A 17749-nucleotide genomic window follows, 5' to 3' on the forward strand; every position below is an offset into this window, starting at 1 on the left:
TAGAAGTCCTAGCAACAGCAATCAGACAACAAAAAGAAATAAAAGGTATTCAAATTGGCAAAGAAGAAGTCAAACTCTCTCTTTTCGCAGGCGACATGATACTCTATGTGGAAAACCCAAAAGACTCCACCCCCAAATTACTAGAACTCATCCAGCAATTCAGTAATGTGGCAGGATACAAAATCAATGCACAGAAATCAGTTGCTTTCTTATACACTAACAACACAACTGTAGAAAGAGAAATTAAAGAAACAATTCCATTTACAATAGCACCAAAAACCATAAGATACCTCGGAATAAACCTAACCAAAGAGGTAAAGGATCTATACTCTAGGAACTACAAAACACTCATGAAAGAAATTGAAGAAGACACAAAAAGATGGAAAAATATTCCATGCTCATGGATCGGAAGAATAAACATTGTTAAAATGTCTATGCTACCCAGAGCAATCTATACCTTCAATGCCATTCTGATCAAAATTCCAATGACATTTTTCAAAGTGCTGGAACAAACAATCCTAAAATTTGTATGGAATCAGAAAAGACCCCGAATCGCCAAGGAGATGTTGAAAAAGAAAAACAAAGCTGGGGGCATCACGTTGCCTGATTTCAAGCTATATTACAAAGCTGTGATCACCAAGACAGCATGGTACTGGCACAAAAACAGACATACAGACCAATGGAACAGAATAGAGAACCCAGATATGGACCCTCAACTTTATGGTCAAATAATCTTTCACAAAGCAGGAAAAAACATGCATTGGAAAAAAGACAGTCTCTTCAATAAATGGTGCTGGGAAAATTGGTCAGCCACATGCAGAAGAATGAAACTCGACCATTCTCTAACACCACTCACAAAGATAAACTCAAAGTGGATGAAAGACCTCAATGTGAGACAGGAATCCATCCAAATCCTAGAGGAGAACATAGGTAGTAACCTCTTTGACATCGGCCACAGCAACTTCTTTCAAGATACATCTCCAAAAGCTAGTGAAACAAAAGCAAAAATGAACTTTTGGGACTTCGTCAAGATAAAAAGCTTCCGCACAGCAAAGGAAACAGTCAACAAAACAAAGAGGCAACCCACAGAATGGGAGAAGATATTTGCAAATGACACTACAGATAAAGGGCTGGTATCCAAAATCTATAAAGAACTTCTCAAACTCAACACCCAAAAAACAAATAATCAAGTCAAAAAGTGGGCAGAAGAGATGAACAGACATTTCTCTGAAGAAGACATACAAATGGCTAACAGACACATGAAAAAATGTTCATCATCATTAGCCATCAGGGAAATCCAAATCAAAACCACACTGAGATACCACCTCACAGCAGTTAGAATGGCAAAAATGGACAGGGAAAGAAACAACAAATGTTGGAGAGGTTGTGGAGAAAGGGGAACCCTCTTACACTGTTAGTGGGAATGCAAGTTGGTACAGCCACTTTGGAAAAGAGTGTGGAGGTTCCTCAAAAATTTAAAAATAGAGCTACCCTATGACCCAGCAATTGCACTACTGGGTATTTCCCCAAAGACACAGATGTAGTGAAAAGAAGGGCCATATGCACCCCAATGTTCATAGCAGCAATGTCCGCAATAGCCAAACTGTGGAAAGAGCTGAGATGCCCTTCAACAGATGAATGGATAAAGAAGATGTGGTCCATATATTCAATGGAATATTACTCAGCCATCAGAAAGGATGAATACCCAACTTTTACATCAACATGGATGGGACTGGAGGAGATTATGCTAAATGAAATAAGTCAAGCAGAGAAAGTCAATTATCATATGGTTTCACTTATTTGTGGAACATAAGGAATAACATGGAGGACATTAGGAGAAGGAAGGGAAAAATGGCGGGGGGGGGGGGGAATTGGAGGGAGAGATGAACCATGAGAGACTATGGACCTGAGAAACAAACAGGGTTCTAGAGGGGAGGGGGGAGGGGGGATTGGTTAGCCCGGTGATGGGTATTAAGGAGGGCACGTACTGCATGGAGCACTGGGTGTTATACGAAAACAATGGATCGTGGATCACTACATCAAAAACTAATGGTGTATTGTATGGTGACTAACATAATATAATAAAATTAAAAACTACAAATAAAATAAAATAAAATAAAATATGTTATGCAAAAAAAAAAAAAAGAAAAAAGAAAATAGCCCATTGTCATCATTTAGGTAATCAGAGTAAAAGCTGACTTCATTTTGTCAAATTTCAACTTTCTACCTGGAAAATGTTTGACAAGCAAACATCTCTTCCTCTACTTCTTTCAGTGTGTATAAAGACTGAAATAGTTGGGGTTATTATTCTCATTATTTTGTTCTGTTGCATCATTCCAATGGGTGTTTGCTATCATGCATCTTTGATTTCCTGAATCGCATACAGATGCCACTGTCACCAACCTCAGCTCTGTTTTTTTGGCCTCCGGGAGGCATGCAGGCAGCAAGATTTAAGGGGAAGACAAGCCTCCTTCTCTTGACCTCCTGGATTATTCAGCTACTGCAGGCTTAGGTCCAAATGTAGCCTGAGGCTCAGTCTATACTCCCCACTATGGTTTTAGGTGGCAGCCAGAAAAATGCCTTCTTCCACGCGTGAGAACAGTGGTGAGGGCAGCAGGCTGGGGAACAGCCTCTGGAGAACGCCAACAAAGGATTGTGGGGCTTCTCTGCAGAACCTTACTTCTTTTCAGAGCTGTGAGGGTAAGGCACTTCATCTCTCGGAAGCAGCACAAACCCTGAGTATAGGCCATGGACAGAGACCTCACCCTGAGGAAAGTAGCTGGGGCTTATCCTCCCAAAACTTGATGGCATCTATCCTTTGTAGCCTAACCGGCCGTGGACATAGAGGAAAAGAGAAACTGTCTGATTGTGCTTATTTTCTACATAGATTATATTGTCCCATGGCCCCAAGTGCTTTTCAAATGGAGTTTCATTAAAGTGTATAATTAAGGTATACAGTTCTCTGGTGGTGAGAAATTATTGAAATCTACTCATTAGCAAGGCCTTGACAGCACTCACAAACATTCTGTGCTTCCTTCAGCTAGTGGTTCTCAACCTCAGATACATAGAAAAGTCACCCGGGGAGCTTATTAAAAAAATACCAACGTGTGGGTCCCACTCCAGAGATCCTGATTTAATTCGCTTGGGGGGGTTCCACGACATCAGTATTTTTTAAACAGTACTCATTCAATTTAAATGCAGCCAGGGAGTTGGGTATGTTCCCTTAGGGCCAAGAAGTAACACCTAACTACCATGTCTGCTATCCTTCCCAGGAAAAAGAGAATGAAGAACTTCAGCATTTCCCCCAAGAACTTCTGTAGAACCTTAGTTTCATGGGCTGTTAATAGTGACTCTGAGAAAAAAAGAGTTCCTGTGATCATGTTTTAGAAACATGGGGTTGAGTATTTCTTCCATTCAGAAAGGGTTCTGGGAGCTTTTGATATGCTAATGTGTAACTGGTATAATTCAAGCACATTATAAGAGGCAGGGTTTCCCGAACCATAAAACACTTGACCATGAGACACTTTCAAGGAGCATCTCATGGGGCTAGAGTTCTACAAAACTCAAAAACTCCCTTTGGAGAAGTGTATTTATGACTGCCCTGAATCTCTGCCGGATTGGGACATGTGTTGCCCATCTACTGTCCTAAGGTCCTGTTCCTCCTGCTCTTCTCAGCCACTTACTCAGGTCCCAAAGGGGATTGAGTCCTTGTGATTCCATTTTACTTCAATCCAGCTCATTAGCAAAGGAGGCTATGGATATAATCATTGCACATGCATTAGGAAACACCAAAGTCAATCACATTCAAGTCAACTTTTTGAAGGTAAAGACATATTTGACATCTGCACCCTATTTTTGCATATAGCAATAGAGATTTTAGGAATAAATGAACCATCTCCTTATATTTCTATCAGGCAATTCATATTTTCTATTTAGAATAAGGGAATGGAATGGCTAAGCTTAGGGTCTTGTGCTATTTTAGATGAATTTTATTCAATTGTTGACTTTTTATTTTTTTATTTTTTTCCTCTTTTTTTTTTTAGATTTTATTTATTTATTTCAGACAGAGAGAGAGAGAGAGAGCACGTGAGCACAAACAGGGGGGAGGAGCAGAGAGAGAAGCAGGCTCCTGGCTGAGCAGGGAGCCTGATGCGGGGCTCGATCCCAGGACACTGGGATCATGACCTGAGCCAAAGGCAGATGCTTAACCGACTGAGCCACCCGGGTACCCCAATTGTTGACTTTTTAAAATGAACAAATTTCTAAAACATAAAGAGAAAAATGACATCATCATATGGAAACACAGCATAAGTAATGATTTAACATGGAGCGGTAAATGGAAAATGGGGTAAAATATCATTGGTCTAGAAGAAGCCTTAGAGATCATCCAGCTAAACTGTATCAATTTATGGATGAATGTACAGAGGCCAGACTGGTAAAATGTCTCCTCTAAATCCACACCAGCAGCTGTAACAAGAGGAGACCGAGTTAGGTCCCTGAAACCCATCCTGAGTGCTTCCCACAATCCTGTGCTGTCTACCCAGACTGTCCTCCAATCCTCAGCTCAGCAAAGATAGAAATTATTTAAATAAAAATTCCCAAATTTCTTTACCAACTATGCATTCCCCAATTATTCACACATGTTGTTTTTAGGGTGCCATGTTTGGAACTTGTTAGAAATAGTTGCCTCTGGTTTCTGTTGTTTGAATTACTAGTCTCCTAAGTGCTGCACCTAAAAATCATTTAAGATGTCATCAAGTGACCTTCAAGGGATGCTTTTATATATGTATCTCCTGCAGCCTTTGGTTTGGTGCCATGCAACTTGGGAAGTACAATAAATATTGGCAACTAATTTATTTATTCAATTTCCTGCTTAATGTTAAATGAACGTTAAATAATGTAATTTAATGTAGCTTCATACAAGAAGTTCATCATAATTCCACTTGTCTGCTAAGGGGATGAAAACTGTTGCCTGTTTTATTTTTAGTCTACATTTTTACTAGTGAAAATTTTACTTCAAGGGAGACTATTTTTACTCTTATGTAAATAGAAACTGTCCATATTTAACTAGTGAATAAGACCTGACCGTTTACAGGTATGTTTTTCTTTGCAACTGGGAATGGCACACAGGTTTTGAAGTTTAAGTTTTAAAGTTGCATTTGAACCTTACATAAAGAAGCTTAAGTGGGAAATATAGGATTTTTTTTTTCTTCACAATTCAGGCCCATTATTTTGAATATTCTTAAACAAAATGGTCCCAGAAGTCCTCTTGAATTGGCAGAACATCCTGAAGGAGGCTTAATAATTTTATTTCTTACATGCTAAGCCTCATTGTATGATTTATTTCATGATGTTTTCTTTTGAGATTAGAGATTGCACTGAAATTTCTTCATTTCTCTTCTGACACTAATGAGTGATTTCACAGGATTAATAAAACTATCCACTGCTGATTACCTTCCCTACCACTTTCCCATTCCCCCAAAATGAGAAAAATAAAAACAAAAAACAAACCTATACACACTTTGGGCTCCTTGGAGACAACCAAACAGGTCACGTTCAAGTAGAGACACACATGCTCTCCTGAGTGAGCTGCCGAGCATATGGCGCTCAGAAGATAGTAGCTGAGTTGACTGGAATTCATGTCATATGTGGAACATAAAGAAAAGGGGGATGAATAGCCCAGCAAGAGAAAACCAGACACCAAAGCTGTCTTTAGAAATTGGGAGGGAAACGGAATTAAACTGACTGTGGAAGTCCCCCAGGGAGTGGGACATTAGGGAGACAGATGTTGCCTCCATGGAAGGCAGGCATTTCAGATAGAGTTGTCAGAGATAGAAGGGATGTCTGGGCAATGAAAAAAAGAGTCTGTTATTGAAAGTTTTTGAGCCTGGAATGGGTGACAACCTGACAAGAATGCTGGAGAGAAGATCCAAATGTTGAAGGAGAGTGGGAAATGTAAGGGGCCTTCCAACATTGAGAATCAATGAAGAAGATGTCATCACCAGCAAATATACAGGTATCTGGGAAGTGCCTATACATTTCTTATTTCCAGGAATGATGGGAGGAGTATTTCTCCCATTTCTATGGGAGGGTCTATTTCTAAGGAGGTGTGATGTCAATTCACTTTTTGACTGCAACAGAAGAATTAAGCATATTGATCATTTTACTTCCCTAGCCCATGGTTCGATTAAAACACCATGGCCCTGGGAATAACCCAGTGGAGAATACATCCAAGACCTAATAGAGATATTATCATAATCCACATTGATGAATATATTTATTGGGTACACACTATGCGCTAAGTACTATGGATAGATAGATGAAAGCCTTTCTTAATTACCCCAGGTAATTACCTGTATTGTACTTAATCCTTTCTTACAAAATCTCTCATATATTATAAGTTTTTGTAAGTAATTTTCCTCCGCATTACAAGTTCCTAAAGAATGCGACAATCCTTGAGTCCCAATCTTTGCACCACTGGCCATTACCACTGTAAAATACAAGAAATAATAACATTTCAGGCTCCTAAGATGGGTGCTAGGAAAGAAAACATCCTCATTTTTCTGCTAGACTGCTTTTTCTGAATGGAACATTAAAGATAGTCTAATTCCCTCCCCTTGTCAGACGTGCTTTCCCTTGACTTCAGATTCAAGGTGATTAGGAGAACGTAAGAGACCAAGAAGGGAAAAGTTTCTAAGACTTCCTTGAGATCGCAAAGAGGGGAGTTGCTAACATTGCAGAAAATGAGGCCCCTGGGCCTCTGTCTGAGCTGAGTCTGTTCTGTCTGTGAGGCCCCATGCCACCTTGGTCTAATTGCCATCATTGTTCCTGGGAATTGTATCTGTGGGGTGTTGTGTAGATTTCAATCAATTCTCTTCCCTCTTCCAGTAGGTGTTACAGTGTCTGCTGTGTTCTCTACACTTTTGATGGTACTCAGTAAATTATAAATAATGAATAAGCCTGACTGCTGTCATTTTGATGGAAACAAACAACTTTTCAGGCTATAGATTGTGAGAAGAGTCACTGCTATACGGTTTCCCAAAGCACACAGATATGGCAACTACCACAGGAAACTGGAAGTAGTTATCTGTGCTTTATGAGGTCAGATCATTCCCTAGCTTTACCTGGACATATTCAGTGGGCCGAAAGGAAGCCACAGTCCTCAAGGTACCAAATCAACCACCCTGTAAGGAGTAATTCAAGTGGTCTACACCGGGAAGGGTATTTTGACCAAGTAAAATAATAGCAAAAGTCGATGTTACTAATTAGAGCATTCTCTATGCCTATCCAATCACACTCTCTCCTTACTTCTTTCCCAGCCAGAACTCAGCAAAAACAGTAGAAATATCAGACTCTGCCAATGGACTGTTTTCAAAGTTAAATGTGTTATGCTTCCTTTCTAACTAATTTTTCTCTTGAGCTTATGCTTCTATCAAAATTAAAGTTACTGCTGTCAGTAGGAAATTATGAAAGAGCCACATTCCATGCTGACATGTTTTTACCCAGATTATTAGCAGAATAATAAGTAAGAAGGCTTTCAATACGTTGGTATACAAGACAGAACTTTATATAATTCTCAGTGTCACTTTAAAAATGAATCAGAATGGTTTTTCTTCCAAAGTTAAAAAAAAATAAATAAAAGCTAATAGTCTAGAAACATCCTAGGGCTGTGGTTCTTAAAGCTAACTACCAGAATCAACTTCAGAGTTCTGCAAACAACACAGAAGCCCAAGTCCAATGCTAGACTTGACCTATTAAATTAGATCTTTTAAAGTATATTCCTGACCTTGAGATTTTTTAAAAACTCCAAGAGAGATTTGGAGCTGGGAAACCAGGTTTAAGGGCTACATTTAAAAAGTGTGAAGTCTGGGGCGCCTGGGTGGCTCAGTCGTTAAGCGTCTGCCTTTGGCTCAGGTCATGATCAGGGTCCTGGGATCGAGCCCCACATCAATCCCCACATCGAGCCCCGCATTGAGCCCCGCATCGGGCTCCCTGCTCGGCGGAAAGCCTGCTTCTCCCTCTCCCACGCCCCCTGCTTGTGTTCCCTCTCTCGCTGTGTCTCTCTCTGTCAAATAAATAAATAAAATCTTAAAAAAAAAAAAAGTGTGAAGTCTTTTTCAAGGTCAGGCAGCAAGCTGACATTTATAGTCCTATTAAGTTATTCTATTGAGGCTTCTTTTAATAAATGCACAGTAAAAAAAAAAAAAGACATACATTTAAACTTGATCTGTATCAGGAGACTTCGATTTGGGTTTTAATTGGAAATGTCAACCATGTATCTTTTGTTTAAAAAGACATAGTTTAAGACACGAAGAAAAATGAAGCTGGACACCTACCTTACCTTATATACAAAAATTAACTCAAAATGCATTAAAGACCTGAACATAAGACCCACAACTATAAAACTCTTAGAAGAAAAGAGGGGGAAATCTTCATGACTTTGGATTTGGCAAGGATTTCGTAGCTATGACACCAAAAGCACAGGCAACAAAAGTAAAAAAAAAAAAAGGCAAGTTGAACAACATAAAAATTTCTATGCATCAAAGGAGATAATCAACAGAATAAAAAGGCAACCTACAGAATGAAAGTATTTGCAAATCCTATGTCTAAAAGAGGCTAATATCCAGAATATATAAAGAACTTACAACTCAACAACAAAAAAGCAAATAACCAGATTAAAAATGGGTAAAAGACTTGATTAGACCTTTCTCCAAAAAAATGGCATAGAAACGGTCAACAAGCTTATGCAAAGATGCTTCACATCATTCATCACTAGGGAAATACAAATCAAAACCACAATGAGATATCACTTCATACCCATTAGGATAGCCACAATTAAAAACAGAAACAGTAAATAGTAAGTGTTGGCATGAATGTGGGGGAAGGAGAACACTTGTGTCCTGTTGGTGGGAATGTAAAAGGGTGCAGCCACTATGAAAAACAATTAACATACTTATTGGGTACATACCATGTGCCAAGTACTGTGGATAGAAAGACGAAAGCATTTCCTAATTATCCCAGGTAATTACCTGTACTCTGCTTAATCCTCTACTGTAAAATCTCTTTCATGTATTATAAATCTATGACAGTTCCTCAAAAAATTAAAAAAGAATTACTATATTATATAGTAATTCTACTTCTGGGTATATATCCAAAAGAATTGAAAGCAAAATCTCAAAGAGATATTTGCATACCCATTTTCATAGCAGTACTATTCACAACAGCCAAGGGGTATCCATTAATGAATGAATAGATAAGCAAATGTGACATATACATACAATGGAATATTATTCAGTTTTAAAAAGGAAGGAAATTCTGACACATGCAACAACACAGATGAACCTTGAGAACATTATACTAAGTGAAATAAGCTAGTCACAAAAAGACATACTGTATGATTCCACTTATAGGAGGCATCTAGAGTAGTTAAAATCATAGAGACAGAAAGTAGAATGGTAGCTGCCATGGGCTAGGAGACAGGGGGAAAGGGGGGAAATGGGGAGTTTTTTAATGGTAACAGAGTTTCAGATTTGCCAAATGAAAAAGTCCTGGAGAGTGGTTGCACAGCATTGTGCATACACTTAACAGTGCTCAATTGTTCATTTAGAAATGGTTAAGATGGTAAATTTTACGTTAAGTGCTTTTTATCACAATGAAAAAGATATAATTTAGGAAGTTTGCTATAAAGTGAATTTTAGTTATGATGAGGGAGCAGAAGGCTAGCTGAGGACAAAGCAGAAGCTGGTACCCCCCCCCACCCACTTTGGGATATATGTGACATTCCTCAGGCACTCCTGGCTGCCCTAAAGGAAAAACAAATGGTTAACTGATGGAGATCACAGTCCTGCAGGACAGAAGTCTCCCTCAGTTTACAAATGTCCTAGTGACTTACAAGGAAGAGCTTTCTTATCAATAACCTAACTTCCAGAGACCCATAATGCAGTTTCCTGAAGCCCTAACATCCTCCCCTACATGAAATTGAGGGAGGCTGAGGCAGAAGGAAATGTAAATAATATTGAATTTCTTTTGAACCTGAAGCCCATTGACAAGGACGTGTGATAGGAGGAATGTAACACTCCTCTAGGAAACTCCCAACTGTCTTCATGTTCGTGCCTCATTAGAGGGAAAAACAACCTTGGCTTGACAGTAACCAGGCCTCCAGTATCCTGAGAGTCTTTAGCATATGGCAGTCCTTCTGGACACCCCCTTTGTGCTCACCTCCCCAACTCCTGAGTATATAATCAGCCACTCCTCAAGACCACAGGGCAGCAGCTCTTTCTGCCCATGGGTCCTGTCCTCATGCTTTAATAAACCACCATTTTGTACTAAAGACGCCTCAAGAATTCTTTCTTGGTCATCAGCTCCGGACTCCATCCCACTGAACCTCACCTATATTCCAAAACTCCACCAGTTAAGTGATTTCTATCATCCTACTACCTTCCACTATGAAATCAGAACATCTCATCAAAATAAATAATCTGGAATATAGTTAAAGCAAAGTAAATAAAAAATCTGGAAAATATTAAAAAGGCATAGAAATAGGAAATCATAACTTTCTGATATCAAAACACTTAATAAATAATATTTATAACAATACAATATTTATGCCCATGTATATTAATATATAAATGATAATACCAAAATTTTTATAGATGATACTTTTATAAGTAGATATACCATGTAGTTTTAAATTGTTTAAGGTATGGCTGTCTATTTCAAATGGTTGTGACTGAGAATCTGCAGCCATGCATAATCTTGAGAGTTGTATATCCAAAATATAAGCTCTTTTTTAACTGGGCGGGGCAATTTTCAATATATGTAGCTCTTTTCGGGACAATACCAGACTAGTTTGTTACCATATTCTGCAGAGGGGGGAGGTAAATGAGAGCAAATAAAGCCCAGGAAGGAAACATACAGCTCAAGCTTAGAAGTGAAAGTTTTCTCTAAGGAGTTCTGTGGCATTGATTTGGCAACTAACTCAAGTATCAACAAATTAGCAGATTGTGCCTATGCTGAGCAAACACATGGTTTGCCTACTTATTTCACACTGTCGCCAATATTCAATTTACACATTGATGCCGTATTTTGTTTTGCGCCTGAAAAAGGACAGCTCACTGTCTGATGAAGGCTGCAGCACCTGTAATTGGAAATAACCTGGTAGCTACGATATAAAATCTGAATTCTCTATGTTTTAACAATAAATTCTTCCTTAGAGTGTATTTGTAACTTAACAAACTTCCTTAAATCAAGACTTGAATTTGTATAAAAATTATTAAGCTTGGAATTGAACTTCTGTAAAAATTACAAATATCTTTAGTGTGGATACAAAAATATGGAAAACATTTGTACAGATATGACAGTGGAACAAACCATACCTTCTAAACTTGGATCGGTGGTGGAGTAAACAACCCATCATTCACTGAATGCTTACTTTATATTCATTATCTCATTTTATTTATTTATTTATTTATTTATTTTTATTTATTTATTTAAAGTAAGCTTTATGCCCCACGTGGGGCTTGAACTCATGGCCCCAAGATCAAGAGTCACATGCTCTACTGACTGAGCCAGCCTATATGCATTATGTCATGTTTGCTCACTACCACCATATAATAAAAGGGTTCTTATTCCATTTAAAGCTAGGGAAATCGAGGGTTGGAAAGAATGCATGTTACCCCAAAACTACCCAGCTCAGCTGTATGACGGTCTGGATTTGAAGATGGTTCTATTGACTCCAAAGCCTTTTCCCCTTAACTTCTGGGCATTGTAATTTCTACCAGTTTTATTACACTCACTTTCACTAACCCAATTGAGTGCTAGGAGAAAAGTCCTGTGAGATATATTTTTGGTATATCTGGTACATTTTTAGAAGGTAAACCTTAAATTTAGTCTCCAAAGATGTATCTACTACATCTGAAGGAGTCTTGTGGCATGATGCAAAATAAAATATTCTATTTAAATAATCTCTGATGTTGCAGATAAAATTCCAACTCATTGAAATATCCATTATTTTATATAAGGGAGTATCCTCCTCAAAAGCATTATCATTGGTGAGAGGTACTGAAAACATTTTAAAATTTAATGTATAATAGTCTTTATTTAACATTGTTTTTATTTGTTTGCTTTGTTTTGTTTTAAGTAGGCTCCACAGCCAGGATGGAGCCCAATGTGGGGCTTGAACTCAAGACCCTAAGATCAACACCTGAACTGAGATCAAGATGCTTAGCTAACTGAACCACCCAGAAACCCCTGCTTAACATTGTTTTTTAAACTGAATGATGATAGTTAAAAGAGGACAAAATATTTTTTACATTGATGAGAAATATTATGTAAGGCATTAGAATTTTAGGGCTTTAAAACTGGAAGTTACCTGAGTAATTATCTTGTTCCTTCCCACATTGTCTCTAGGGCATAAATTAACCAGAAAAAAGTAGTCTATTCTTTTCCAAAGCATCTCAGAAAATAAAATTTTAAATATGCTTTCAATAACACATTCCAGGAGCTTTAAAATATACTTGTGTGGTCTAATTTAAGAACCATTTGCAGCTTCTAATTGGGCAGAAATTATTAACATATGCCTGTAAAATCAGTGTATGATATCCCATTAATTTGTGTCATATCTGTCCATTCAATAACGTGCCTCACCAAGATAAAGAATGATTCCAGAATCCTGATTCAAAAGTGCCATTACTTGAAATAATAGTGTTCACTTTCAAAGTCACAATTTCCTGAAAATTGCACAAAGACACTAAACTTTCTGATCTAAAGTGCTTCATGCATTAGTTATTTTTATAATTTGATCTTAGATGCTTGCAATTTCAAAAGATTCAGTCAGTCACTATATGAATATATAAGCAATATCTCTAAACGGAACTGCGACAGGAATACAAAAATGTCTGGGTTAATAAAGATGGTTTAAGAATTTAAAAGAGAGTCTGAGGAGATTGGAAAGCCAGTCTTACCTGAAATGTGTTAAGTGTCTCTGGATGTCAAGGTCTAGAATTGGAGTGGGTCTGGAGGATCCCAGTGGTGATCTATCTTGGCTCAAGAGGTCTTGGAATTCTTTACAAATTTGTCTAAAATGAAAGATTCATCATTGAAGTTGAACCCTTAACATGGGGCTTTAATTTCATCCCATGATATTTTACCAAAGGTTTGTTTTCTCATTTAAAAGAGGACTAGATTAAAAATAAATAAATAAATAAATAAAATAAAAGAGGACGAGGTCAACTTTCATAAATCAACCTCCAAAGTTCCATCTACAACATACAGATGAGGTTCACAACAGCAACTTTGCTCCCAAGTACTATAGGAAAATTGTAAAACTTTGGAAGTGATCAACAGCCCACGAGCACTGATAAAACCGTGTTCATTTTTAAGGTGAATATTCACAGATCAACCTCAGCACAAGGAAAAATCTATATGAAAGGATCACACTTAATCATTGTTTTTTTAAAATATTAAAATATGATTTTTGGAGGGGATATCACATTTGTAAAAAGTTTAAATCAAGTATATAGGCTTCTTTCAGAGCGGTGATTCAAGTAGGCTTTGGAAAATCCTGTTTCCCAGCATTTCATTAGAATTCAGACTCTTGTGAACTGAATTCATATTTTAATATTTAAAGTACATAATCATTTACCACAATTCAGCCCATTAGCCTCACAAAAATGATTGTTATGTCCCATGTAATATGGTTTCTTGCAAAAGGTATGCTTAAGAGAAAATCTGCTGCTTTTCTTACATTAAATAATTGTGATTTCTGATGAGTTTTAATTACCACATTACTATATATATTGAATAACAGCAAAGCCTTTGTGATACATAGTCTAAATGATACAATTCTAAAGAAGCAAAACATATAAAGAAAACAGTTTTTTTTTTAAACAACAACAAAACTTACCAGATTAATATAGTAATTGAAGAGTGAAATAAAGGACAGACAAGGAATTGCTCAAAAGAATACATCATCTAATATGAGGCCACTCCATAGTCAAGGGATAATGTGATAGTGATTAGGGTTTTTTTTGGTCTGGATTTACAACAGGTAGTCATAAAAATCTAATCATTAGCCCTGATTATAATTATCAATGTAGCTAGCCAAAGACAAGTAAGTACAAGAGAGTCAAATCATTCCAAGTGAATGTTACTCCATGGACCCAGCCACTAATTTCTCTCCAAATCATTTGTGTCATTAACAAATAACTACCAAAAAGTGACAAAATGTCTTGAATCACAAATAATTTACCAGTGAGTTAAAGCCAGTAGAGTTTTATAATTAGGTGCCTAAATTTCTTCTAAAGATCATTTGTGATTTTTTTAAATGAGCAATAATCCCCAGGTTTATTGCCAGTGTTATTTTCATACTGTGTGAGTTTATAGAATTTGCCCTTTTCTTTGTGAACACAGTTGAAAGTAAAAGTGGGTCATAAGGAGAGGAAAAACAAACAAAAAACCAGAGATGGCCCTTATCTGCTCTAAATCAAACAGGATCCTCCATATCCTCCAGCTAATGTTTTAGTCTCTGAGATATAGCATCTAAATGCATGCTTTTAACAACTGCATGTGTATACTTTCATTGAGAATATTTGATCTGAATTTATCACTTTTTCTGTTCTGAGTTAGAGACTTAGTTGAGTGACTTGCAGGTGTATTGCCTATGTTTTAATAGCAATTTAAACTAAGTTTTTGATGCCAGTCGGTGGCATCAAGTGATGCCATTTGGTAGGGCATCATTATCTGTTGTCCTTTGTGTTACTGAATAGAGTTAAATATACTCTTATCTTTATTTTTTAGGAAAGTTCTAACTAAAATTTTAAATCCAGATTCATGCTATCATTTTTCAGACTGGTAATATAAATTACTATTTGGTAGACTATCAGTATGCTCCATTACTACCAAAAAAAAAAAAAAAAAAAATATTGGGGCTATTTAGAGTCTTTTAATTTTATACCAGATTAAAATATATTTAAAAATTCAAATAAAGGTTGAAACGTTGCTTTAGTTCTTGTGGTATGATATCAGAATTATTTGGGTAATTGAAAAAATTAGTTTATAAGCTGGTAAATCAACTTCCTTACTGTATAAACATTACAGCAAGTTACAATAAACTTAAAGGGGATGAAGAAATGAGGAAAAGACAAAATGTGGAAAAATTTAACTTGTGCTAAGCAATTCAGCTACACTACACAGGAAGATGTATCTGGAGAAGTTGCAGAATTCTCATCCTCTGGTATTTGATTCTGCTGCTCTTAATTCTGACTTAGGACAGCTTCTTGACTTAAAAACAGAGGACAATTCTGTAGTCCCCCTTAGGCAATTATGATCATCATCTCATTATGACAGTTACAGAGATATTATTTTTATGACTAGTTTCGTCCTCATTTAAAATTTTATTTATAGGGGTGCCTGGGTGGCTCAGATGGTTAAGCGTCTGCCTTCAGCTCAGGTCATGATCCCAGCGTCCTGGGATCGAGCCCCGCGTTGGGCTCCCTGCTCAGCGGGGAGCCTGCTTCTCCCTCTCCCTCTGCCTCTCACCCTACTCATGCCCTCTCTCTCTCTCTCTCTGTATCTCTGTGTCTCAAATGAATAAATAAAATCTTTAAAAAAAATAAAAATAAAAAAAATAAAATTTTATTTATAAGGCTACAATAAGAAATACTCATTTCTCAAAACAAAATGTCACCTTATGAATTATGTAACACAAGATGATCTTCGGTGAATCATAAATTCTAACTTTATCACTTACATCACTGTCCTTAAGGACATAATTTTTAAGCTGATGTCTGAATTTCAAGTTCTGTGTTTCTCCTTTTGACAATTATTGTTATAGTAACAATTAAAACATGTTAACGATTCTGCTTTACCCTAATGCAGATCAAATGTTAAGCATATTTAGTCCTAAATTCAATGAAGAAGTTTAAATGTGTTTTCCATGAATCAAAGGTTTTGTCCAGTACATTTTTAGAATTCAAAAATGGTCTAATTCAGTTTCTGTCCCTCCTATATAACTGTCTAATTACACCAACATATTTAGTTAATCAACAAAACACAAGAAATTAAGAGGAATTAGGAAGCTCGACCCTTAGTCAATGGGCCTTTCATTTAATTATGCAGTTGGCAAAATAATTAAATACAACTGAATCTGTTATTCATAGAGTTAAAAGAGAAACATGTAAGCCAATCCAACAATGCAGATCAGTTATTGGATCTCTCATCCAATGATTTTGAATTTCATATGATTTTTGATGCAATTGTCACAGTCTTGTGAACAAAGATGAGCTAACTAGAATGTAATGAGTATCCATGTAGGCTACTTAATTTCAACATTGAGCATTTTAATTGAAAATATCCAAAGCTTTACTATTAGAAAATTAGAAACTTCTCAGAACACATGTTGGATCCATTCATATATTGCAGAAAAAGCATGTTATTCCTACACATTCCTTAATTTATCCACTTACATTGATGACTACTTGTCTTGTATATATTTGCTATGACTACATAGTCTCTCATTCTTGTTTCCCATTGTCTATAAGAAGATGGATGGATATACACAACCAAAAAGACAAAAAAAAATTATACAGCCTGTCTCTTAATTTCTAGATGTTTATGACCTATTTACTCATATAAACTAAGGTAACTGGAATCAGTGAACCCAATTCTTGATTATTTAATGGTTTGCAAATGTCCAGCTATGGGCAGAAGGATCAAAGTACATGTTCTCACAATATTTTATGAAACCAATGTCCCAAATATCATCTAAAAATAGACATTATTGAGATCCTAGGTAAAAGGAAAATACTACTCCTGAGTTGAATCCACTACTCTAAAATAGACGTCTCAGCATAACTTTGACAAATATGGAAGTACTTCTCTTAATCCCCTCAAGTTCTTCTAACACTGGACTTGGGTGAAAACAAAATCTCCGCATCAATTTGAACGCACAGACATTTAAATAGAGTATGGGAACTCTCCAGAAAGTGGGTACTTGTGTTCTGAATGCTAATGGTGGCATTGCTGTGGGTGGTAGAGATGGGCAGCTATGGAACCATCCTGGGGAAAGGAGGACAAAAAGAAGGATTTCTCTGGATTAGGGAGTGAAAGTCTTAGAATATGCATGATGAAACTATAACCAACTACTTTCGAGGTAGAAAATATAAAGGTGTCTTTTCATGGATAATTTGTATCTGGGGATAACAGTGTCATTCAGAGGTGTCACATGGGTACACATATTGGGAAAATCTGTATAATCCTGCCAGCTAGAAGGAGACTATGCTTTGGGAACACCTGGAGGACGCTACCTAACTTCTAGCAGTGTATTCTTCTCTTGATCTGTAACAGGTCTTTATAGTTCTCCCCAGATGGTATTAAGGATTCAAACTGACTACGTGTACTTTCAGTTTCTCCTGGAGAAACTAAAATGTTACTGATGAAGACCCCTCTGGGTCTTGCCTTGCAAGAGAGCAAGAGTAGAAGCAAAACAGAAGGAAAGATCCCCCAGGAGATTAGCCACACAAAAAATCCAGGTTCAGCTCTTTCTACCAGCAAGTTTTTAGGAGCTTGCACAGAATGAGGTCTATCCCGAAATCTTAAATCCACATTTTATACCTGCCTTCTAATTTTCTTTCTCTAACCCTTGTTCTTCATTTTCTTTCTCCGCTGGTCCTTTCCCTTTCATTTCATTGTTTTACCCTTTTTCTCCTTTTGCCACCATCTTTTGTTTTCCTTCTCTCTGGGGCAAGATGAA

At 37.0% G+C, this 17749-nt stretch overlaps 1 protein-coding gene across 1 annotated transcript in view; it reads right to left on the minus strand.

The window, feature by feature from the left end:
* TFAP2D (transcription factor AP-2 delta) overlaps positions 1–17749 on the minus strand; it is a 61858-nt gene that overhangs the window by 13805 nt on the left and 30304 nt on the right. The window contains exon 6 of the mRNA XM_078054412.1: positions 12963–13076. Within this exon, the coding sequence (XP_077910538.1) occupies positions 12963–13076 (114 nt within the window). The remainder of the gene's footprint in view (positions 1–12962; positions 13077–17749) is intronic.

This window comes from Halichoerus grypus, chromosome 9 (genome assembly GCF_964656455.1).
Source record: "Halichoerus grypus chromosome 9, mHalGry1.hap1.1, whole genome shotgun sequence".
Lineage (NCBI taxonomy): Eukaryota > Metazoa > Chordata > Mammalia > Carnivora > Phocidae > Halichoerus > Halichoerus grypus.